The sequence below is a fragment of the Fusarium proliferatum genome (genome assembly GCF_900067095.1).
Source record: "Fusarium proliferatum ET1 genome assembly, contig: FPRO_scaffold002, whole genome shotgun sequence".
Taxonomy (NCBI): Eukaryota; Fungi; Ascomycota; class Sordariomycetes; order Hypocreales; family Nectriaceae; genus Fusarium; species Fusarium proliferatum.
This window is the reverse complement of record NW_022194791.1, coordinates 1132435-1153880: the sequence shown is the minus strand read 5'-3', so window position 1 is coordinate 1153880 and position 21446 is coordinate 1132435. Positions and strand designations below refer to the sequence as shown.

Below are 21446 nucleotides of genomic sequence, written 5' to 3'. Positions count from 1 at the left end.
AAACAGAGTGGAATGTGTTGTGTTGTAACTAATATATTTGTAGAGCTACTTGTAATGAAGATGAGCCTTCGCCGACAAACGACCCCTCACCAACTTTCAGCTGAGTTGAGGTCCCCACCGAGACGGAATTCGGTCACCAGCAAAAGGCGTTTCCGGACATAAAGTCATGTTCATTGACAAGAACCCTTTTTTAACTCGATTATATTGTATTGACCTAGTAACTACTGAAAAATTGTCGAGTCTTTCGGTATTCTTGGTATAAATATACCATCAGAGAGAATCTTGTCACTTAGGAATATTGAATGGCCAGACAACAAGATCAAAGTCCTGTCATTTCTGATCATAATTCACCTGAGAGCACATATATTGATAGAAGATAAATTCTATCAAGTGTCCTCTCTTCCATCTTCTCTCATTTCGCTCTTGACCACTTTGTTTATCGTTCATTCTGGCTAAAATAGCATCGATAGATGTATCGACACTCAAGAGCCAATATTCTTCTCACCAAGCCGTGATCATCTTGCTTTCTCAGTCACGACTTCCGCACTTCCGAAAATTATTCTATGAAGTAAGTACTAACTTAGCTATTAGATACGCGTGCCAAGCACCTACCTTACTTGTCGTTTTTGACTGACCTTTGATCTTCAGGGGAGGAAGGTGCAGTTTCCACACTCTTCAACGATGGATAACCCAAAGCAAGCAGGAGGTGCCCTCGAATGGCCAGATGGAAAGTCCCGTCTCTTTCAAGATCCTTGATTTATTTCCGCCGTTTCATTTGAAAAGAACGGAAAAGCTCGAGAAACAAACTAACTTGAGTTCTGTCCATCATGGCAGAAGCACAGAAGGCGGCATCTAGCCCACAAACTCTGGCTTCGGAAAATTCACACGAAATCCAACTGCGTTACGAAATTTCCGCCTCGACCTTCAAGATCCTTCGCCAGATTAAAAGCAAGCCAGATGCTCGTGACATCTTGAGGAATGCATGCTCTGCCACCGAGTTCAAGTCGTTCCCAATGAAAAAGGAGGAGACGGCCTTCTTCAGAGCAATCAACGACAACACCGGCATCCCCTATCAAGTCAAGGAATTCATCTCCCAACCATGGCACAAAGTATACCTCTTGGTTCAGATTGATCTGCTCAAGACCGGTTGGCCCAACAAACTATCGGGGCCTTCGCGAAAAGATCTCACAAAAGAACTCGCCCGCATGTACAAACTCCTCGACCATGTACTGAGGTGCCTCGTCGACATCCTTGGGGAACGAGGCGATGGAAAGGGAGTCTACGTAGCTCTCGAAGTGTTGAGGTGTGTCAAAGCTGGAGTTTGGGAGGGAAGCGACAATCAACTCCTCCAAATCGAGGGCATCGGCCAAGCGAAAAAGGCAAAGCTTGTCAAGGCCAACATCAAGAACATAAAGCAGTTGTCTACGGTTGAATTTTACAACATTGAACGCATTCTTAGTCGAAACCCACCTTTCGGCCAGACTATCCTTCATAAAGTTGCCGGATTTCCTCGTCTCACACTCGACTTTGAGATTATCCGTCCTTACATTCCCGACGCGATTGCCAGCTCGAAGTCAACTGTTCCGCACGAAGACAACCGGCCTGCAACAGACACGACAAAACCCAGTCAACCTCTTTGGATTGCTCGAGCTGTTCTCGGATTCGACAATGAAAAGTTACCTCACTGGAGGGGCCGCACACCCTGGCTCACATTACTTGTCCAAGGGGATGACGGACGACTTGTTTGGTTCTGGCGAGGAAGTGCTAAAAAGGTGGTTGACAAGAAAGAGATCATTATCGGTTTGGGCGCCAAACGTGACGAAAAACTGCAGGTTTCCTTTGCATGCGAAGAGATTGTTGGTACTTTGATCAAAAAAGATATTCGAGTGTCAGTGTGAGGGATCTGTTCAAGGGAGGATTATCTTCGTCACACGGGCAAGATGCGAGAAAGGTTGTTGCTAAAGATAGCATATTCACAGCTCCCTCTGACATTTCCAACTGATATTCATCAATACTAATTGTTCTCTAAAGCCATGCTCCTTATGACACCCTCTCGTCAGGCCAACTTCTCCATCATCACAAGGTTATCGAATCACTACTCCTTTGGCAGCATTAGCGTGACGAGGCATAATCCTTATTGATAGTGCAAGGTTACGAAATTCAAGGATCATCAACACCACTTCCCAAAGTGAAACTGTTCAATGAGAAGAGCCGTGAATTGGTTAGCATATTATCGGTGCCACCAGCGCCACCTCCACCGCTCAATGCTCAAAACATTTAGGCCCTGTGGAACATTTTAGCTGCAGAATTAATGACCCTGTATCCTGGAACAAGCCCCAAGTTTTGCGGCAATTTTCGCATAAGTCACCTGTCACTTATTGAGGCCTTCACCCAAGCCAAGTGATATCCAACAGAATGGGTGATGGATCAATCAGCCTTGCACGTTGAGCTTCAGTCCCTTTCCGACTAGGGTGAACTCTGTGGGTGATCTAAATTCGGGACAGCAGAAGAGTCGATGAATGTCACTTGCGACATTGGATGGGACGGGACAATAATTGCTCTAGTGCAAGCGGCCGACACGAGATGAGTCTCATAGGGCAGAGCATTAGTGCGTCAACAGCTCAATATCGTTGGACGGTAAATTTGGAACCCCCGGCCTTGCAGGGCAAACAAGAGAGAAGCCTAATCTTAACTTTGTTCAGCGGCTGTTTCACCCCTCAGCCTTTTTCCATCTGTTTGGTCGACTCAACCTACAACTCATCCACTGCATGCAACCAGCCTTGCAGTAACAGCGTTACACTGCAGTCCAACTATGCAAGTTGTGTAATGGGCCAAATGCGAGGTACGAGACTAGACCTGGGTTCATGGCCTTGTGACCGATCTTTGTGAAAAAGATCATCTTCCGACTTCCCTCCTCGTCTGCTCATGTCTTAGACCAGGGCAGGCTACCTAGGATCGATGCAGGGATCCCAAGCAGCTGAACCCCAGTCTCCACCAACTTATAGAGAGCAACACTGCTAAATTCTTTGGTTCATGGACGGTGCATGATGATCGGGCAGAATTTGAGTATAGTCTTATTCGGAATGTGGTTGGGCCGGTCTGACACTCGCACTCATGCCCTATTTTGGTATCTCACGTTGACTGAATATGGGAACTCGTCTCGACGTAGATCTTCAACTCGAGGTCATAGCCTAGAAGCCTGGTATTAGTCACTGACGGCAGACACATCACAGAAAAGTCACAGCTGCCTATATTTCGGCGAGGTATTGTGGCAACCTGCTGCAATTTGTATTGGTGGATGGTCGTGCCTCCAGCACAGACGGATATGGTACCCGCACGAAGCCATCGTCAAGATGGAGCTTCCACCTTTGACCCTGGAGACATTTGGTGGCGTACATTTGATGCATTAGCATATTAACATACCCAGCTAGTTGATTCTAACTGGCCTGTGACTCGACGGCTGGCTTTCAGCCGTTCCCGTAGGTAGCAGCCTGTTGATACCAGTACTCTTCTTATAAGAAGAGAAAATCTCCTGCTCAGTTTGACCTGTCTGCTTCGCCCGCCAGAATTCTCTCAACCCAATCGTTTTAGGTGGATCAAGCCCTCTTATACAGTCTTTAAAATATGTTGCGATCAACTCTTCTCCTCGCCCTCGCGGGCTTGACCTTCGCGGCTGATAGCGTCCACTTCAGCAACTCCAAAGCAGCACAGCCAAAAGGTCTTCCCCTTCTCTCTGGCTTCACTCCTCGCCCTCAGACCCTCAGCATGGCTGGTTCTTGCCCCGCTGGCAAGACATCATGCGATAGCGGCTGCATGGATGCAGGCGCTCAGTGCTGTAACAAGGGAACAGGAGCCTACTGTGACGATGGCTATCATTGTCAAGCTGAAGGCTGCTGTGAGGATGGCAAGCTATGCTCTGGCCCTCCCACTGGCTGCACACCGGGCAAGGAGCTCTGCGGCGCGTATTGCGTTACTAAGGGCGAGTGTGTCAGTGGCGGAAGTGGTGGCTCTTCTGGTGGCTCCTCCGGTGGTTCTTCAGGGGGCTCATGCTTGAGCTTCCAGGAGACCTGTGGTGACGGTTGCATGCCCAAGGGCATGGTTTGTTGCGATACTGGCTACTGTCTCCGTGGCCAGACCTGCGGCTCCGGTGGAACTTGCAAGTATGGCTCCGGCTCTGGTGGCAGTTCAGGAGGTTCGTCTGGCGGCTCATCCGGCGGCTCGTCTGGTGGTAGCTGCGCGACTTACCAAGAGAAGTGTGGCGATGGCTGCATGCCCAAGGGAATGGTCTGCTGTGATACCGGATACTGTCTGTCTGGGCAAATCTGTAGAAGCGACGGTACTTGCGGCTATCGCTCAAGCGGAGGTAGCAGTGGTGGTGGCTCAAGTGGCGGCTCCGACGACGACGACGATGACAAGTCCAGCTTCACTCGAGAGTCCCCGACACTTACCTTCGACTCTCCCTCATTCACGGCCCCTTCGATCGAGCCTGTCCCCACGATCGACGACAACAAGTTCTCTACATTCTCTTCGTCTGCTGAACCTACCGGTCTCAGATCTGGTGGCGACGATGATGGAGACAGCGGCAGCAGTAGCAGCAGCAGCGACAATGGAGGAAGCAATAGTGGCTCTATCTTGGTGCCTAGCTTCTTCATGGGCCTCGTTGCTATGGTTCCTCTTTTCCTTTAAGCCGTGACTTTAGCAACTCGAGGCGGTCGTCAAGATTGTACAGTTACCTTAGCGACACAGGCAAGCTGAGCAGGTATTATGGCCTGGAGTCTTTGGAGCAATGCAGGAGCTGGAAATAATGAACAATGTTGGCTTGGTGTTGGAAATATTCTTGGTACATACCTTAGTTTCGACTCAATATACCCCCTGAATCAATCAATGAGCCAAGCTTCGTCCTTGTAATACCCGCCTTAATTACTTCACTGCTCTTAAAACAACAGACGCAACCCGGAACTCTCAGAATGCCAGTTCACCGGGAGGACATACATAGTAAAAGTCAAAATAGTTCGATTCTGTGTCCCCCTACTTCGACAGTAGGCTATTTATATGCTTGAAGAAGTGGGTAGACTGGTGAGCCGTGATTTTCCCTCCTTTTGCCATGCGCTTAAATTGTGAATAAAGAAAATTTGATGTTACATGATGACGTTTCTCTCCGTTATCCCCCAGCTCTGTGAGCAAGGCCGTCTCGGATCCTCCTGAGATCCCTATAATACATCCGCTAAACGCCGATAATCATGGTAGTGTGGAATGTTCATGTGATGGTTGAGTGATGAGCTGATACAAGGTTGATTTCATCTCGTTCCGTCCGTAATATGCCATGGGCTATTTTAGGATTTTATCCCTATCGCTTAGCAGCCTGGTTGAAGCTCTCAATCACTGTCTCCTTGACGCCGGGCTTCGCCTGGCCATCAAGCTCTGAGGGTGTATCAGTTCCAGCCTCCAAGCCTTCCTTCTTGGGCTCGACAAGAGACTTGGCCATAGTTTGTGCCTGGGCCTGGCCAACCTTGCCGAAAACACTCAGTCCAGTGGCAATCATGCCGCTGATATCTCCAACATTGCCGGGAACAACGACAGCTGTGCTTTCGCGAGCCAGCTTTCCAAAGGCATCGACGTACTTCTCAGCAACTCTCAAGCTGACGGCAGCCTGGGCACCAGCATCACCCTTCAGGATACTCTCAGAGACAGCATCGATACCTTGGGCAGTGGCAGTAGCCTTGAGGCGAATGGCTTCGGCTTCACCATCGGCTTCGTTGATTCGCTCGGCGCGCAAAGCTTCGGAAGCAAGAATGACACTCTGCTTCTTACCCTCAGCGATGTTGATGGCGCTTTGTCGCTGACCCTCGGACTCGAGAATCTCAGCACGCTTGGAACGCTCGGCAGTGACCTGTCGGTGCATGGCCTCGACGACGGCGCCAGGAGCATGGATATCTCGAATCTCGTAACGCAAGCAGGTCACACCCCATGCCTCGGCGGCGTCGTTGATAGCAGCGGTGATGTTGGTGTTGAGGGCAGCACGCTCCTTGAGAACGTGGTCGAGAGTCAATTGACCGATCTCGGATCGCATGGTCGTCTGGGCAAGCTGAGAGATGGCATATTCGGCATCTTCAACTCCATAGCTATTGAAACACAAGTTTTGGGTCAGTCAAATGTCCATCACGTACTCAATTGCTCTTTAGAGTTGGATAACTCACCTTGCCTTATACGCATCGAAGACACGGGTGAACAAAACACCGTCAAGCTCTAGAGTAACGTTGTCCGCAGTGATGGCGCTTTGGCTGGGTATCTCAATGGCGACTTCCTTGAGGCTTTTGACGTATGCGATTCGATCGATAAATGGCACGAGGATAGCCAGACCGGGGTCAAGAATACGGTTAAACTTTCCCATGCGCTCAACGATCCAAGCCGTCTGCTGAGGCACAAAGCGGACCACCGTATTGGCCGGCAGCCGGGGCTTCGAGAAGTATGAAGGCAGAACGGGAGATCCGAAGCCGGAGGGGAGCAGAGCATGGTTGGTGGTGCTGAAGGACCGATGCGCGGTGATAGATCGAGCTGTGATGGCGGCAGCAGCTGTGATGAGACGCGATTGCGGCGCCCTGAGAGCTGTCCGCGCAAGGGACATGGCCATGATATAGAGAGTTCGAGTCTGTTGAAGGTCACGATTCCAGAATGACGTCCTCTCCTCCGGGCCAGTGGGAAAAACACTCTTGTCTGTGGTCGGGTGAGCTCAGAGCTTCCTTTGAATATTCCGACGTTTGCCCGCTCGACCAGGCAAGCTTGATGTGACGCGGGTGGCTAGTGACAAGCTATTTGCCTCGGCTTTCTGTGGCTGTGCTTCAGTATCGAAAGAGGTGTTGGCGGGGTACTCTTGCTTGCTATTACTTATCAGGACAATTCACCGCCTTCCTTTCTGCTTGTCTGCCCCGCGACTGTGACTGGATCCCGCCAAACCAAACCAAACCAGAGTCACCCAATATCAACCGCCGCTACACCAACGTCATCTATCGCGAAACTTCGTTTCTTACTCCTCCACGATTTTTGGCCTCCGATACCTAAAATCCCACAGTATTTGACCAACAATAATCCGCTACCCAACCAAGTTTCCTTTGAGTAACCGAACACAATGTCTGCCAAGGTTCCTCGCAACTTTCGCCTACTGGAGGAGCTCGAGAAGGGAGAGAAGGGTCTCGGCGCTGAGGCCTGCAGTTACGGACTGGAGGACCCTGAGGATCTTCTCATGAGCAAATGGAACGGCACAATTCTTGGACCTCCTCATGTATGTGACCCGCTCTAGCATATTGAAGTAATCGAAATTACTGTAGATTCGCGAAGATCATCGCTAACCTACCCTGGTTCAGTCCGTCCACGAGAACCGTATCTACAGTGTTAAGATGCACTGCGGTCCCGAGTACCCTGACAAGCCTCCTTCGATCCAGTTCATCAGCCAGGTCAACTTGCCCTGTGTCAACCCCACCAACGGCATCGTCGACCCCAACCAACTGCCCTGCCTCGCCCAGTGGAAGCGTGAGAACACCATGGAGACTGTGCTCATAGAGTTGCGACGGTATACCAGCCTCATATTCAAGCAAGAAAAACGACATTGTATTAACATCCTGCAGATACATGGCCTCGTCCCAGAACAAGAAGATCGCCCAGCCCCCTGAGGGCTCTACCTACTTCTAAGTCACGAACACCTCTACACGCCGTTATGTCAAGATAAACCCTATACGATGAATCAATGAATCGAACTTAAAGATCAACAAAGTCTTTTAAGATGGAGTAAGAAAGAAGCCAACAGGCCATACTCCGCTATTGTTCGAGAATATATGCGATTATATCAATCGCGAACTACAATATGATATACAAAGCTGCAGAGTGCCTCTCCCTTCCCTTCCGTCTTCATCACATTACAGTCCCAGTATCCACCAATTCCTATTGGCTTTTCGTCACGTTCGTCAAAGAACAAATTGCTACCCGCTCTTGCGCCTGTCCTCAGAACCAATCCCAGACCCGATGACTCAAAGCAAAGTCGATTTTCGTAGAGATGGTATAAGGCTAGACGTTTCGAGATATCCTAAGAGGGTCGGGCATAGTCGTTTAGGGAAATTTCTCCGTTCCACTTTCATGACAAAGGGGCCTTATATATCCCAGTACGCCGCTTTAGCTGATGTACTCCAAGAAAGATAAAAGAGTAAATCGCAGGTAATCATCGCCGACAAAGGAAAATGTTTGATGTGCGTGATCATCAAAGTGACCGAGGTATCCAAGAAATAAAATACTCCAATCCCCATAATGCTGTTTTGAAACATGTATAAATGAAAAGTGAACGTTGGTGAAACGTATCGTAAATCGCAGATGATATGTTATGATGTCTAGTCCTCAAACCCCCATTTCGCAGGGGGTCCAACAGCACTCAGACGAGCCATCTTCTTGTTGACTCGAGGAGCCGCAGTCGAAAGAGCATCAGGAGAGATGGGGCTGTCAGGTCGAGGAACGCCAACCTCGAGATTCTCGCTATGAGGTTGAGGGCTTCGTTGACGCGATCGGCTCGTTTGGCGCTTCACAACTGACTGACGCTCCTTTCGATCGCTGTGGCGACGCTGCTGGGTGTACATGACACCCTCAGGGACAACCTCTGAACCCTCAGATTCGTCTTCGAACTCGTAGTCGTAGAAGTCGCTCAGATCAGGGCTGGGCTCAGCATCCTCGATGGAGTGCTCTGCCGCAAGACCCTTATCGATATAAAGAAGAATACGCTCGCGCTGGTGGTGATCATTGTTATGAGGTTTAGGCTCATGAACCTTTTCATTAGAGTGATGTGTAGAAGTGGTTGCTTCAGATTTGCCAGACCAATTTTGGTGACTCAGGTCGATAACGGTAGTGCCATCAGCAGCAACAGTTGTCTTATCCTTGAAGGTAGGAGGAGCTGGGAAATCCAGGTCAAGATCGAAGGTCTCTTCGGTGATGGTGGCCTCGGAGGGCTTCGACTGGTGACCCTTATGATTGGCTTTCTCGCTTCGGCTGTTCTCTTCCATCTCAGAGAGGATAGAGCCGCGCATGATCTGTCGCTTGTGGCGGAGGGCGGCCAGAAGCATCTCCTCCTGGCGTGTAACAGCCATGAAGCGGTTATGGCTTCCCTTGCCATCGATGGAAGAGTGTGCAGAGCGTATGTAGAAGTCGACGGAGCTTGGGCTCAGAGGGGGCGTGGGCGCATCGGCGTTGGTAGAGATAGATTCGTGGGGAACGTATCTCATCGCAGGAAGGAAGTCGAGCTCTGGTTCAGGATCGTTCTCAGAATCCGCTTCCTTGTCTTGCTCGGAATCAGTAGAATCTGAACGTCCCTGGTCGGGATACAAGGCGATAACCTTTGCTTCTTGAGAGTTGAGACTTGGCTTGCTTTGCCATGTATTCGACGTGTTTGCTGATGAGCTGGATATGCTTTGTGATGGTGATTGCCCAGCGGTACCCTCCTGAATCGTGTTCGTCGAGCTTCCAGAAAGGGAACTGGTTCGCGGAGCCACGATAGGATTTCGATGGTGGCCATTGGGGATAGTCAGATAATTGTTGGAGCTTGATGTTCGCTTGCTCGATCTGCTGAGTCGCTTTGAGCTGTTATCGGCACTCGAGCTCGTTCGAGCGGTGCTTGGGCGAAAGTCGATAGAAGATCCAGCTTCCGATGTGGCATACTCTGGAATCGATGCAGGGCCCTTTGAAGATGAGTCAATGTAAACATCATCTTCGGAGTCCGAAGAGAGCGATAGAACACTCTTTTCCTGAAGATCCGACTCTTGGAAACTCCTACTGGTGCGCTTCGAAGCCTTAGACGTCCTGGTGTGTCTACTAGAAACACTAGCAGCGCAGTCTGTAGGTGAAGATTGACCAGGTTTGCTGGCCAGGATAGCTTGGGGTGTTTGAGGTAAATTGCGTTTAGCGTATTGTGAAATGATTTGCTCGTCATGAGCCGGTGGTATGGGTCGATGCTCATGCTTGCTTTGATGAGAAACAGTGGGTTTGAGTTGAAGCAAGTCTTTGGATTTAGACTTCTTCACGGTCTTTTCGACCGGATCCGGCAGATCCAACTCATCGTCAGCGATTGAGCGGAAAGACATTTGCTCGTAATGCTCGTAGAGGTTAGGTAGCCCGTTTAGGTGGTTGTGTGGTCTGCGGTTGTTGCTCTCGCCCGTCTTTGGTCGATTGGCATCTTCCGAGTTCATTGACCTCAGACTCTCCTTCGTAGGCCGCCTTGAAAGCTTGCCTCGTAGAGATGGTGTGCTTGTTGGCGACAGGATAGACGGTGATCGAACAACTTGGCCCAGCATCGGACCCTGCCATTGAGGCTCGGTCTTCTTGCCTCGAGATCGCCCCATGAGATGGGACAAATCCAGTTTTGCAGGCTTCTTTTTCCTTAGCTTAGCCTCCGCAATGGAGTTCTCCATATCCAGCATTCTTTCCGCTTTCGACGGTAGTCCTTTCGCCATGGCCGAAGCCGACGTCTGCTGGGATATGGCGAGGGGTTGCTTAGTCTTGTCATACCAAGAATGAAGCGTCGAAGAAGACTGTCGTTTCCGGAGAATGCTTGTCATGTCAGACATATCCTCGTCGTACTCATCAGTAGGCGCTCCATTGACTCTGAATTGGCGCGGCACGATCTCCGACTCATCTCCCCATTCCCGCATTCCACGATCATGTCTCACAGGAGAGCCATGGCCATGGCTGTGGCTTAGCTGCGTCTGGGATGTCTCAGGACCGCCAGGTGCCGCCAGGTTGACCTTTGAGCTGGAGAAGTTGTCCCATTGCTGAGGAGCGTCGATGTTAAGAGCTGTCGATCCGAGAATCTTTTGAGCTTTGCTCATGGGCGGTGCGGTGACGGTCACCTTTGGAGGCTGCTTCTTGCGGCCTGGGAATGCAAACTTGCCCATGATTCCGGCGACGTCTCTCGGTTAAATCCTGTCTTCCGTCGCCAGATTGAATATTATCCCCCCGTGGGGAGTCTCTCGTCAGCACAAGGTCAACTGTCTTTCGCCCAACATGTGGGAGAAGAGCGGTGTCGTTGGAGAGATAACTGGGAGTTTGATAATCTGCTGCCAAGGAGGCGCTTCGTGGGTTCTAAATATTATCGCGGTAGATGGCAATCCCGGAAAATATTAGTCGTCGATCGCAAGCGATTTGCCGATGGGACGCTGCTAAATAATATTAAGAAGTCGCCTCGTCCTTTGGTGTTTTCCAGACTAGTCTTATTGGCGTGCCATATCGAGCCAGGGATTCGTTATGGTATATTCGATCTGCCGTGCGATATCAATCTCGCTTTGCTGCGTATCTTCCCCTCACAGAGTTCCCGCTAGATGGAACGAACGACCATTAACGATATTGAATAACAAGTATAGGAGGGGGGAAGAGTTGGAGGGGGGTTCAGAGGAATAAGAAGCAGATGTCGAGATGAATAGGGACGGTGAAAGTCCAGGTGGGTTCAGCAGACTTGGATCTGGCTTGACATGGGTATTAGTTAGTTACGGGGGTGTAACAGTTGAGGAGGCGTGCGCTAAGAGGGAGAGGGTGTGAGATGATGATCAAGAGGAGCCTGAAGACTTGCTCTCTCCCTCTTTCTCTGCCTTCAATTCAATCCCCGGTCGCAATCTGCTTAAATCCCGCCCGAGCGAGCGATCACAACCTAGAAAGACTCTCCACCAGCACGCGAGAGGGCAAATGAGAGAGATCTAAGCGACTTGACTGTGCCTCCACTGTCCGTCTTGCCCTTCTTCTCAGGTGGAAGAGAGAGGAGAGCATGAACTGAGGAGTGCGTCGACAACAGGGGTTGACTTGGCACGAGAGAATCGCAATAACAATAATTAGTATCACAAGAGGATCAGAGCAAAAGAGCAATCAACAGAATGGGCTTGTCAGGTATTATCGTATTCTATGACTACAGCGTCTGGTGGCGCGAATACGTACAAACAAAAATGCAAATCACCCTCAAATGTGTATTCCTTCTCCGCCCAACTCACCCATTCAGAGAAGTTAAGTGTCAGCTAAAGCATAAACACCACCTGCAAATAGTGGCCAGCTAGAGCCAAACCCGGCTAAGACCCCGCCATCATTTGCTCAATACAAAGTCAAAAAGCCAAAAGAGAGTCATGGCTTTTCCCCCAAGGGCTCACGGGATTGGGCACGTCTTTCCAAAGAATGACTAGCGGTGTTGTATGGAGCTGAGAGTCTGAGGTCAGTCGCTGCTGGAGGCTCGATTTTACGAATGGCAATTTGCCTCTGGCTCCCCTATAGCGCGGCACGTATACCGTAAGGGTCCTTGTTATTATCACCATCTGTGCCTTGCAGAGAAGCCTTCCATTGCTGTTCGATCTTTCCGATCCCCTTAACTACCCTCGTCCAATCAGGTTCCCCAGTAAAGGCCTGAATTGGTTATTTGCAACCCACAGAGTGGCACAGAGTGGTAAGTCTTGGCTACAATTACCGCCGGCAATTCGTGCTGCCGTTTTCATCTGTGATCCAACTCGACTCAACCAACATCATCTCATCTCATTTTTCCCTTCTACATTCAAACAGAAAATGGACAAGGATTTACAGTTTGGACTGCTAGATTGTGCCGAATGGTGGTGACGGTGGTGAGCCAAACGCTCCCCTCCCTTTCATGTCCAGGGGTCCCCCCGTGAGAGAGAACACCAGCTCCAGGCTCCAGAGACGGGGTGAGGCCAGCGCGGGTCCATCGGGCACGCTATCCAGACCGTGGTAAGTTAGCCAAGCTAGCCATGCCCTGGCTTCTAGGAAGAATGGGAGAGGGAAAAAAAAGAAATGGACCCCTGCAGTAGAGGATCTGCTCCGCGCTGCTCCCTCTACGCTGAACAAGCAGGGCGCTGAAGACTGTTGAGGCCGCTGAAGATGTCTTAAAGTCCGCTGTAATAACCAGGGCTCGTGTTGTTCTATTGGACGGACAAGTCCTGCTTCATTCAGCTACTGCAGCGCATTGTCTGAGCGCAGGCCGTCCAACGGTCAAGGTTCATCAGTTATTGAAGCTTGAGCTTTGATGAAGTGGCGGTGCATGGCGGAAAGGAAGCAAGAAGCAGAAGACAAGAGAAGGAAAAAGGATCCAGGAACAAGAAGCCAGAAGCAGCACAAGAACTCATCCCATACCAAGACTGGTTAATCAAGGGGATCTAGCCAATCCAATCGTGGCAGTCCAACTTTGCTTCTTTTCAGATCCGGCGACGATCTCCTTCCTCTTGTCGTTCATCGCCCCTTGTTTAACATTAGATCCTTGCAGAAGTCCTCATCAACTAGAAAAGGAAGCCTGGAAGAACAAGGGAATTAACTTTCTGCGGGTATAATTGAGTTCAGAAGCTTGATTCACATGTTAACTCAAAGCCGAAGACCATCCCATAAGGTAAAGTTTTTCTGCTTGTGAGCTCCGAGCTCCCCCTGTGCTTGTGTGTTCAACCTGAAGCGTTCGGTTGGTGGTGGGAGCGGAAGCGATGGAAGGGATGGCATGCATATGACTAACTATGACTACCTATCCGTACCTATGACGGAGCACCCAGGGAGGGATGTGATTGAATTCACTAGCGAGGTCCGTGGCACTGACTGGTGGATATTTGCTTGACGAGATGCTTGCGTGCTCTTGTTATGGATGGAGGCCTTGCTTGGCCCAGCTATCACGAGGTCCCCCAGATCTCCCTCTTCGGGGGTTGATCAACGCAGCTGTCAATCTCGGCTGGGCTGTAAGGATATTATGATTGAGTAATTGTTAATCCACACGTTCGGGTTCCAGCTCACCACCAGATGATGTCCATCTTCAAACCTTGTGATATTGAACGTTATCAGATGATTCAGGCCGTGCACCTTTGACGGTTTGGTTTCACGAATGTTCCAAACGCATTCCATATAGAGTAAATAGCTACCATATTTATCCTCCTAGCTGTTCTAGCTCTTGGCTCATGCTTCCACATGTTTGCCTTGAGTTCGGCTCCCGAAATACAAAGACACATCGGCGCGCCGTGCTTCACATAGTGCGGTACGGGAATGTCATCCGGAGCCTCATAGCCTCCCCTTTTCACGTTTACGATAGAATATCTTTATGGAATTTTTCGGGGTTTTCTTGTTTATATCATCCCTTTGATATCTCCATAACAATATATTTCAACTGTAGATCTCTTTGCACGATACTACCTCGTCTAGGTCCATGCTTCTCGGTTCCACGTCAGCGGAGATGGCGGCTGCAGTCTACTAATGAAAATCCTCGTCTTGCTCAGCTCAAAGTTGAGCATAATCAATCGCCAGCAATTAATTGTACGTGGCCTAGCTTAGCTGAGCCAAGGGATTTTCTCAATCCTTGGTGTCAATCAGCCGAATCTCGTCGGGTGACGCACCTACGCCGCCGTCTCTATTCGATGTAACAAAAACAGTGGACAAACCTCAAGGAAACAAGACCAACAAGACCCCATTGTCTATCAGAGACTGGAATCTTGGCCGGTTTATTGCCCGCTAGAAACACAACCAACACCAGCGCTAAATTAACGACGGAGGCTTTACCAGGAGCTTCTCCCTTTTTTTTTCTTTCTCTGCCACTGAAAGCTAAGCTATCGTGAGATTCTTCTTCGTATCCCAAGCTTTTTTGCCCCTGGGCTTGCAGTACAACATGACTCGTTTTTCTGACTTCTCACAACATTGCCGGCGTCATACCGGAAATTTCCCTAGCGGTGGAGGCGGTCTTGTCCATCGTGATTTATCACAATGCAATGGGCTTCATGTTTCATTTCATGACCAAACGTAATCATCAGCCTCCCAGCATAGCACAGTTATCAATTAGCCTGTCGCCTGTCATGATGCTGGTAACGGTAAGGCAGAGTGCCAGGGTCTTGTATCCCAGCCTCCCTCGTGGTTCGTCTACAAAGATTCACAGTCCGTCCATTCGTTCTCTACCTTGGCCAAGACTACGTGATGCCCTTCCTTCGTTCTTTTTGCTAGACCTGATATGGTGGACAACAGTTCGTCCACCAATATGCCACTTTCAGCCACCCCATGCTGTAAACCCGCAGCTAGCGACTCATGCAGGCCAAGACTATTGACTGAGCAATCAAAAGCCGGGGCATACTATTCTATCTTGATATTGGTTATCGTTCGATTCTGTATATTGCCAATAAATCGTTAAATGAGGTGTGATACGAACGCATTTCGCGATTCTTCGGCCTCCGTTTGTTCTACATTCAACCTCTGACGTCTATTCCCATCCTCATCATCAAGCGATATCCCATATCGGGCCCTACCGCTCCGAAAAGACCGGCCCCTGAAACGCGGGAGCAGCAAGGACCTTGTTTCCTTCGGCCAACTCCTACTGTCATTTAACAAACGGTCTGCCCGAATAAATAGACAGATCGTCTGATTATTTTTCTTATTCTGGTTGGGTTTCAGGTTATAGCTGTTGCCTTTTTGCCTCTTCTCTCACTCACAGCCTTGTCCTTGTGAACAAAGAATTCGATATATCACATGAAACGCCACTATCCTGGTGTTTGATAGCTCCAGTGTTTTCCTATTTTTGCTTTTTCTTTTTTAGGCTATCTGTGCTTCGAACGAATAATTGGAGCTTCGAGATTCCTTGATCAATTACTGTCCCATCTTTGCATTGAGCCTATCCGTACAGCTGCTAGAAGGATCTGTGGTATTCGGATATATGGGATCCCGAGATAAATGGAGCTGGTTGAGGTTGCATCAAACAAAGCTGACATCTTGATGGGGTCATATAAATTGCTTTTTTGTTTCTATGCTGCGTTAATTGCAACATCTCTCCACATGTTGGAGCCAACTGTTCAAATGTTTGTGAGTTATCAAATGCTGTCAAATGCCGAATTGCCTATCCGTCCGTTGAGTCCGTTTACAGTCTGCACTTCACCCTTATGCGGCCAATGGGACACTTGCATGCATTCAACTTTATTATTCTATGGAGTTGGCTTTTTGCAATGGGTCGATTTCATTCTTCACCTTGCCTTTTCGCAAAACCAACCTGTTCTGGAAGGCATCTTCATGTTTCTGATAACGATACCCCCACTCCTTCAAGAAAGTCTGTGACAACGAATGATAGGATATGATCCAGTGAAGAATCAATGTGCTTAGTTGTGTAGTCCGTAAAGAAGTGAGCAGCATGTCGAAGTTTCGAGACCTCGCTGAGGCGTAGGGTAGGCAGAAAGCCCATGGTAATCTCTCGCATACGTCCAAACGGTTTTGCCAGTGCACTCATTTCCATTACTCTTGGATTCGGACCTGTCTTGGTATCAGCATATTATTATTCATTCCAGAGGATAAACTAACCATATCTTAGAGAAGCTGACTCTCGATCTTCTTGAGTCTCTAGTCCTGAGATCGGATATCGACTTCCAGGTTTGGGATCTTGGATGCCAGGCCTTCAACTACCTCAATACGGGCTTTGAGGTTTTCAAGCTTCTCATCGATAGCAGCAAGCATGCTGTAGATAGGCTGTAGCTTCTTATCAAAAAGGTGTTCAAGATCATCTGCTGAAAGGTGGAGGATAATGCTAGGCATGGCGTTCGAGTTTGTAGACATGGCTGTGTTGATTGATAATCTGGGAGACAGGATTGGTGATGATTTTCTGATGGACAACTTGTGTTTGTGTAGTGGGTTGATGGATTAGTGTGTTTGGAAGAAAGAAAATATTGGACAGAAGATGGACAGCCTGGGACATTTATACCCAAGGGCCAAGTATTTGAGTTAAACCTTCCTTTAAAGCTTCAAGTATTGAGATAAACCTGCCTTTAATATATTGAGGAAAAAAAATACCGTGTTCTCATTTGTCACCTGTGTTTGCAGCCTAAAGGTTAACCTTATAGGCGGCAGTCATCCCCGTAGTTCTTAAACCTGCCTTTAAAGCTTCAGTATTGATTTAAACCTTCCTTTAAAAAGCTTGCTTAAGCCGAGTTGGTAGCTATTATGGAAGTTAGACCTTCCTATAAACTTATTAGTAACTCTAATAAAGAAGGAAAGATGAGACCCGCATGCCCTGACTGACTGAAAGACAGAATACAACTTAAATGAACACGTATCTGGAGTATTACTGCCAGATTTATCTTGGATGACTATCACGACATCTGTACAGTTTCGAGCCATATCCTTGTCGATTACCACATACGCTCCCAGCACCTCTTCCATAAAGGCATAGCAGCAAGCTCACGCTTATAGTTCTCTTCAATACCGCCCTCCTCCCAGTGCTTGCACTCATCGTCAACCTCCTTCTTGCCACTGACAAGATCGGCTGTCTCAGGGTTGACAAACTTGGTCTTCTTAATGACCTTCCAGACGATGAACAGCACAGCAGCATAAGCGTGGCAGAAGTAGCTGGTGACGAAACCCTGAGTGCTCCAAGGCTCGAACTTGTCGAATCCGATGAACAGGAGGGCAGTGACACCGAGGAAGAGACCGAGGTAGGCAGCCCAAGGGTTGAAAGGAGCGATGTAGTGCAGGGTAGACTTGTCCATGCCCTGAGCGTTGCGAGCGCGGAACCAACCAATGAAGACAACGATCATCATGGTGTAGGTGGCGATGAGACCGGTGGTGGTGAGGTCGACGAACCAGAAGAAAACGGTAACGGAGGATTCGCCAGCGACAAGGAAGGTGATGCAGCTGATGACGCTGACGGTGAGGACACAGTACATTGGGACACCAGCCTTGTTACACTTCATGAGGAAAGCAGGGGCCTGGCCATCGCGAGCAAGACCGTAGAGGGTTCGAGAGGAAGAGTAGAGGTAGGCGTTTCCGCAAGAGAGACCGGAGGTAAGGATGAGGAAGTTGATCAAGCTGGGGAGACCGTGGATGCCAAGGTTTTCAACTATTTGTTTGTTAGCATTGTGTTTGGGTGTTCAAGGAGAAATGATGACTTACTGCCAATGACCCAGGGAGAAGCGGCAGCACCCGCGGCGCTGTTCTCGATAGCACCGAGCAGACGCTTGTCATCAGAAGAGCAGATGATACCAACAGCCAATACACCAAAGACGTAGAAACCAACAAGTCGGTAGAAGATGAGCTTGGCGACTCGGGGAATAGTTCGTCGAGGGTTGGCGATCTCACCGGAGGACAGAGAGATCATATCGGGACCAGCAATGGTGAAACCAGCGTAGAGAACAACCTTCCACCAGCCACAGAATTTACCAAGATCTCCCTCGGCGTGGTAGGGCTGCATAGCCTTGCCGCCCTTCCAGTATCTAAATCCGTATGCGTCGCCCTTGGGGTTGCCACCGCACATGGTGATGAGAGTGATGAAGAGGAGACCGAAGAGGAGGATGACCTTGAGAGAAGCCATGATGAATTCAGCCTCACCATAGTACCTAGAACGTTTGTTAGAGCTGTCACTGAGTGAAGTTTTTCGATTTGTACTTACTTGACAGCAACAACGTTGAGCAGCACGCAAATGACCATTGCCATCGCAACCCAAGCTGCAGGATTGATATCAGGAACCCAATATTGCATCAGTGTCGCTACAGCACTGTATTCGACACAAACAAGCATAAGACCGGCGTAGAAATATGTCCATCCCATAGCAAATCCTATCCCACATTAGCCGGAATTCTGTATTAATCGTATGCAAAACGTACCAAGTGCAGGGTCGACGAAACGGGCAGCAAGCTCAAAGATGGAACCACGGATAGGGAGGTACGAGCACATCTCAGCAACACACAAGTTGCAAGGCCAGACGAAGAAGACACCCCAGATCAAGTAACCGAGAACGACAGAGAGAGGACCAGCCTTGGAGAGAACACCACCGATACCAACGAAGAGACCGGTACCGATGGAGCCACCGATGGCCATCAGCTGAACATGTCGAGGGGAGAGACCTCGTACGGTTCGGCCATATTCTCTATCGACGGAGTTGTGATCGATCAAGACACCAGGTGAAGTGTCTGAAACGTTGGGAGCCTCGACGGCCTTTGACTCGGGGTCTTCTTGATAACCCATGATGAAGGGTAGTTTAACAAAGACGAGATCAGTCTCGAATACTCAATCTCTTACAAGAGTAGGACTCTTAGTGGAATGGAGATGAGGTTATGGGAGCAATGGCGTGGAGACACAAGCCTGGATATAAGAGCATCTAGGGAGGGGGGATGATCGCCCTTTAAGAATCAAGTTGAGTGTAACCATGATCAAGATTATGGATCATGAAAACCGGCCCGGTTTTCTGTAAGAGGAGCTCATCATATCGATTAACATGACAAGGAGGTAGAGCTATGGAATTCCCAATAACAGAAAGCTCAAGTTCCCCGATGTTGGACATACGGAGGTGAGAAGGTATGCAGCGCTAGGCCAAGCTCTCCACCGCGGTAACGGATATGCTTTTAGGTACAGGGGCATGATAAGCAATGCATTCAACGGCGTGTCAAACACTGCTGATCATCTAAAAGCCGTAGAGAGGTGAGATCGAGCTCACCTCAACCGGGCCGGTTGTATCGTCTCAAAATGGTAAGTACGGGCGACAGAGTGCCGTTATGTGGGGGAATAGCAGAGGAGCCATGACTCGGCCTTTTCCAGCGACTGTGTGTGTAGTGTAGGATTTCCGTGTAAGTGATGGCTTGAGGGAGGATTTCCGTGGTGTTTGGGGGAGCGCTAGAGGTGCTGCCAAGACAGGCGAGGCCAGGTTTAGCGAGAATTGGGGACCGATCCCTGTCTCTTTGGTATGGGGACTGCGGGCAACGGTTATCAGAGTGGTTGTGGTTCGTGGATGAGAGGAGAGAGATAGGCAGTTTCACGGCGTGGCCAAGACGGGACAAGAAGGGGGAGTCCACCGCGGTTAAAGCTTGGTTGATAGATGGCAATGAGGACCCTGTGAGCTGATCATACGAAAGAGAGTGGTGTTTGCAATGTGTATGTGTAAGTTAAAGAGAAAGTCGCTCAATACTAACTAGTCCTCCCTGAGAAGCCATGATCATCAAACACAGTCGGACTATCCGTTCAGTGACATTAGTCTCCCTTTCTCCCATTACAGAGCCATTCCCTGGAGCTTAGCTCAGTCCCAACGGCTATACCGAGTACCGTTACCCCGAGATCATCAGAACATCTCCAACAGCCCAGCTCCAGCGCGCTCCGAAGCAGACACTCCAACACGCGGCTCCGATGCAAGGTTCTTACCCCAGACAAGGTCAAGGACAAGTTCCATCTCGTACGTAATGAAATACACCGGCTTTCGTACCGCATTTGCTCAGCATCGTGTGGGGAAAAGTTCATCATTAGGTGTGGTACTCGGTACCGAAAAAGCGGTTGCTTTGCAGAACAAAGCAAAACTACCGCGCTAGACAAAGTCTCTTGTGCAGTGGCACGAGAACGAGAGGAGAAATGCGGGGGAAGATGGTAAGAAAACCTGCTGCGCGCGGTTCCTTTTTTTTCTGTTTGAGTTATTAGCTTAGGTTAATTTTAAGCATGGGTTTAAGCGTGTAAGATCCCGGTCTGGTCGGACTGTGGCCGATTTCATTGCGAGTCATTATTACGTGAGTGATATTGTGCCCAATTGACGTGTTCCTTTTCAAGTACAAAGAAGAGAGGAGAATTGGAGGAAAGGAAAAGCTCGTCGATTTTAGTTTAGAGGGATATTCTGACCTGACCTGACTTTGACTTGCTGCCCGTCCTATGATACAAACCCTGTACAGAGGATGGGTCTCTTAGAGTCTGTCTTCTTATCAGTAGCACCCCTGACCACGCCTAATTTGGTTGGAGAAGGGCAACTCTGGCAGAGATAAGAGAATGGAGAATGCGGAATTGTTCTGTATGTAGTCTAGAGTGAGTCTAACGTCCACCAGACCCCAACTCAACCTCTGTATTTCTCCAAATCTACAGCACAAAATTTCTGCGAATACCTTCACTCAAACTCATATCCAGCTACAGCATTTCCCCAGATCTGTCCATCTGTCAAGATCTCTGACTCCCCCGCAAGCTCCAGCAAACAAGGTGAAATCTCTCCAGATAAAAATCTGGAGAATCCTGAGTCCCGGGCTCGCGGGGCCCCACGAATATCGAGCCAGCGAAACGTAATGAAAACTTGGGCTCCTCAATATCAAGTGGCATCATCGACGTGCCATCTATTTCTCTCAACGGACCAGCGGACAGCAACGAAACAGTGGACACGGAACCACCCGGCCCCTCTTGTATCATTCTCATCTTCGACTCTACGATTGTCTCCATTCTCTGTATAAAGAGGCTGAAAAAAAGTCTGTTGCTCTCCCGGTTCCTAGCATTGGTGCAACATCCCGGTTATTTACGTCCTCACGAACTACTGTAAGCCCCAGCGCCACAAGGCCAGTATAGAACCTTCTCTCATCCTCGTGAATGGGTAGAAATGTTTTCTAGAAAAGAATTGAGACAGCCAGGAACCGGCATCTGATCGAGCTAGGGGTGTTTATGTGTGTGTGGAGAACAAGTGCAATCCTTGTCACGATAACAAAACC

General features: G+C 49.2%; 6 protein-coding genes across 6 annotated transcripts; 3 read left to right on the top strand and 3 right to left on the bottom strand.

Annotated features, from left to right (window-relative positions):
• Positions 1-827: 827 nt before the first annotated feature.
• FPRO_03399 (uncharacterized protein) lies at positions 828-1898 on the top strand (the record flags this gene model as incomplete). The annotated part of the gene is made up of 1 exon (XM_031226393.1): positions 828-1898. One exon carries the CDS (start codon positions 828-830, stop codon positions 1896-1898), a length of 1071 nt encoding a protein of 356 aa, XP_031076934.1.
• Positions 1899-3624: 1726 nt separating this feature from the next.
• FPRO_03400 (uncharacterized protein) lies at positions 3625-4686 on the top strand (the record flags this gene model as incomplete). The annotated part of the gene is made up of 1 exon (XM_031226392.1): positions 3625-4686. One exon carries the CDS (start codon positions 3625-3627, stop codon positions 4684-4686), a length of 1062 nt encoding a protein of 353 aa, XP_031076933.1.
• Positions 4687-5347: 661 nt separating this feature from the next.
• On the bottom strand, positions 5348-6631 carry FPRO_03401 (uncharacterized protein; the record flags this gene model as incomplete). The annotated part of the gene is made up of 2 exons (XM_031226391.1): positions 5348-6122; positions 6198-6631. 2 exons carry the CDS (start codon positions 6629-6631, stop codon positions 5348-5350), a joined length of 1209 nt encoding a protein of 402 aa, XP_031076932.1.
• A 495-nt stretch (positions 6632-7126) lies between these two features.
• Positions 7127-7686, top strand: FPRO_03402 (putative ubiquitin-conjugating enzyme E2; the record flags this gene model as incomplete). Its single annotated transcript, XM_031226390.1, has 3 exons — positions 7127-7279; positions 7362-7567; positions 7623-7686. The coding sequence occupies 3 exons, from the start codon at positions 7127-7129 to the stop codon at positions 7684-7686; spliced, it is 423 nt and encodes a 140-aa protein (XP_031076931.1).
• Positions 7687-8375: 689 nt separating this feature from the next.
• Positions 8376-10922, bottom strand: FPRO_03403 (uncharacterized protein; the record flags this gene model as incomplete). Its single annotated transcript, XM_031226389.1, has 1 exon — positions 8376-10922. One exon carries the CDS (start codon positions 10920-10922, stop codon positions 8376-8378), a length of 2547 nt encoding a protein of 848 aa, XP_031076930.1.
• A 6216-nt stretch (positions 10923-17138) lies between these two features.
• FPRO_03404 (putative general amino acid permease) lies at positions 17139-18969 on the bottom strand (the record flags this gene model as incomplete). Its single annotated transcript, XM_031226388.1, has 4 exons — positions 17139-17845; positions 17899-18341; positions 18395-18560; positions 18609-18969. The coding sequence occupies 4 exons, from the start codon at positions 18967-18969 to the stop codon at positions 17139-17141; spliced, it is 1677 nt and encodes a 558-aa protein (XP_031076929.1).
• Positions 18970-21446: the final 2477 nt, after the last annotated feature.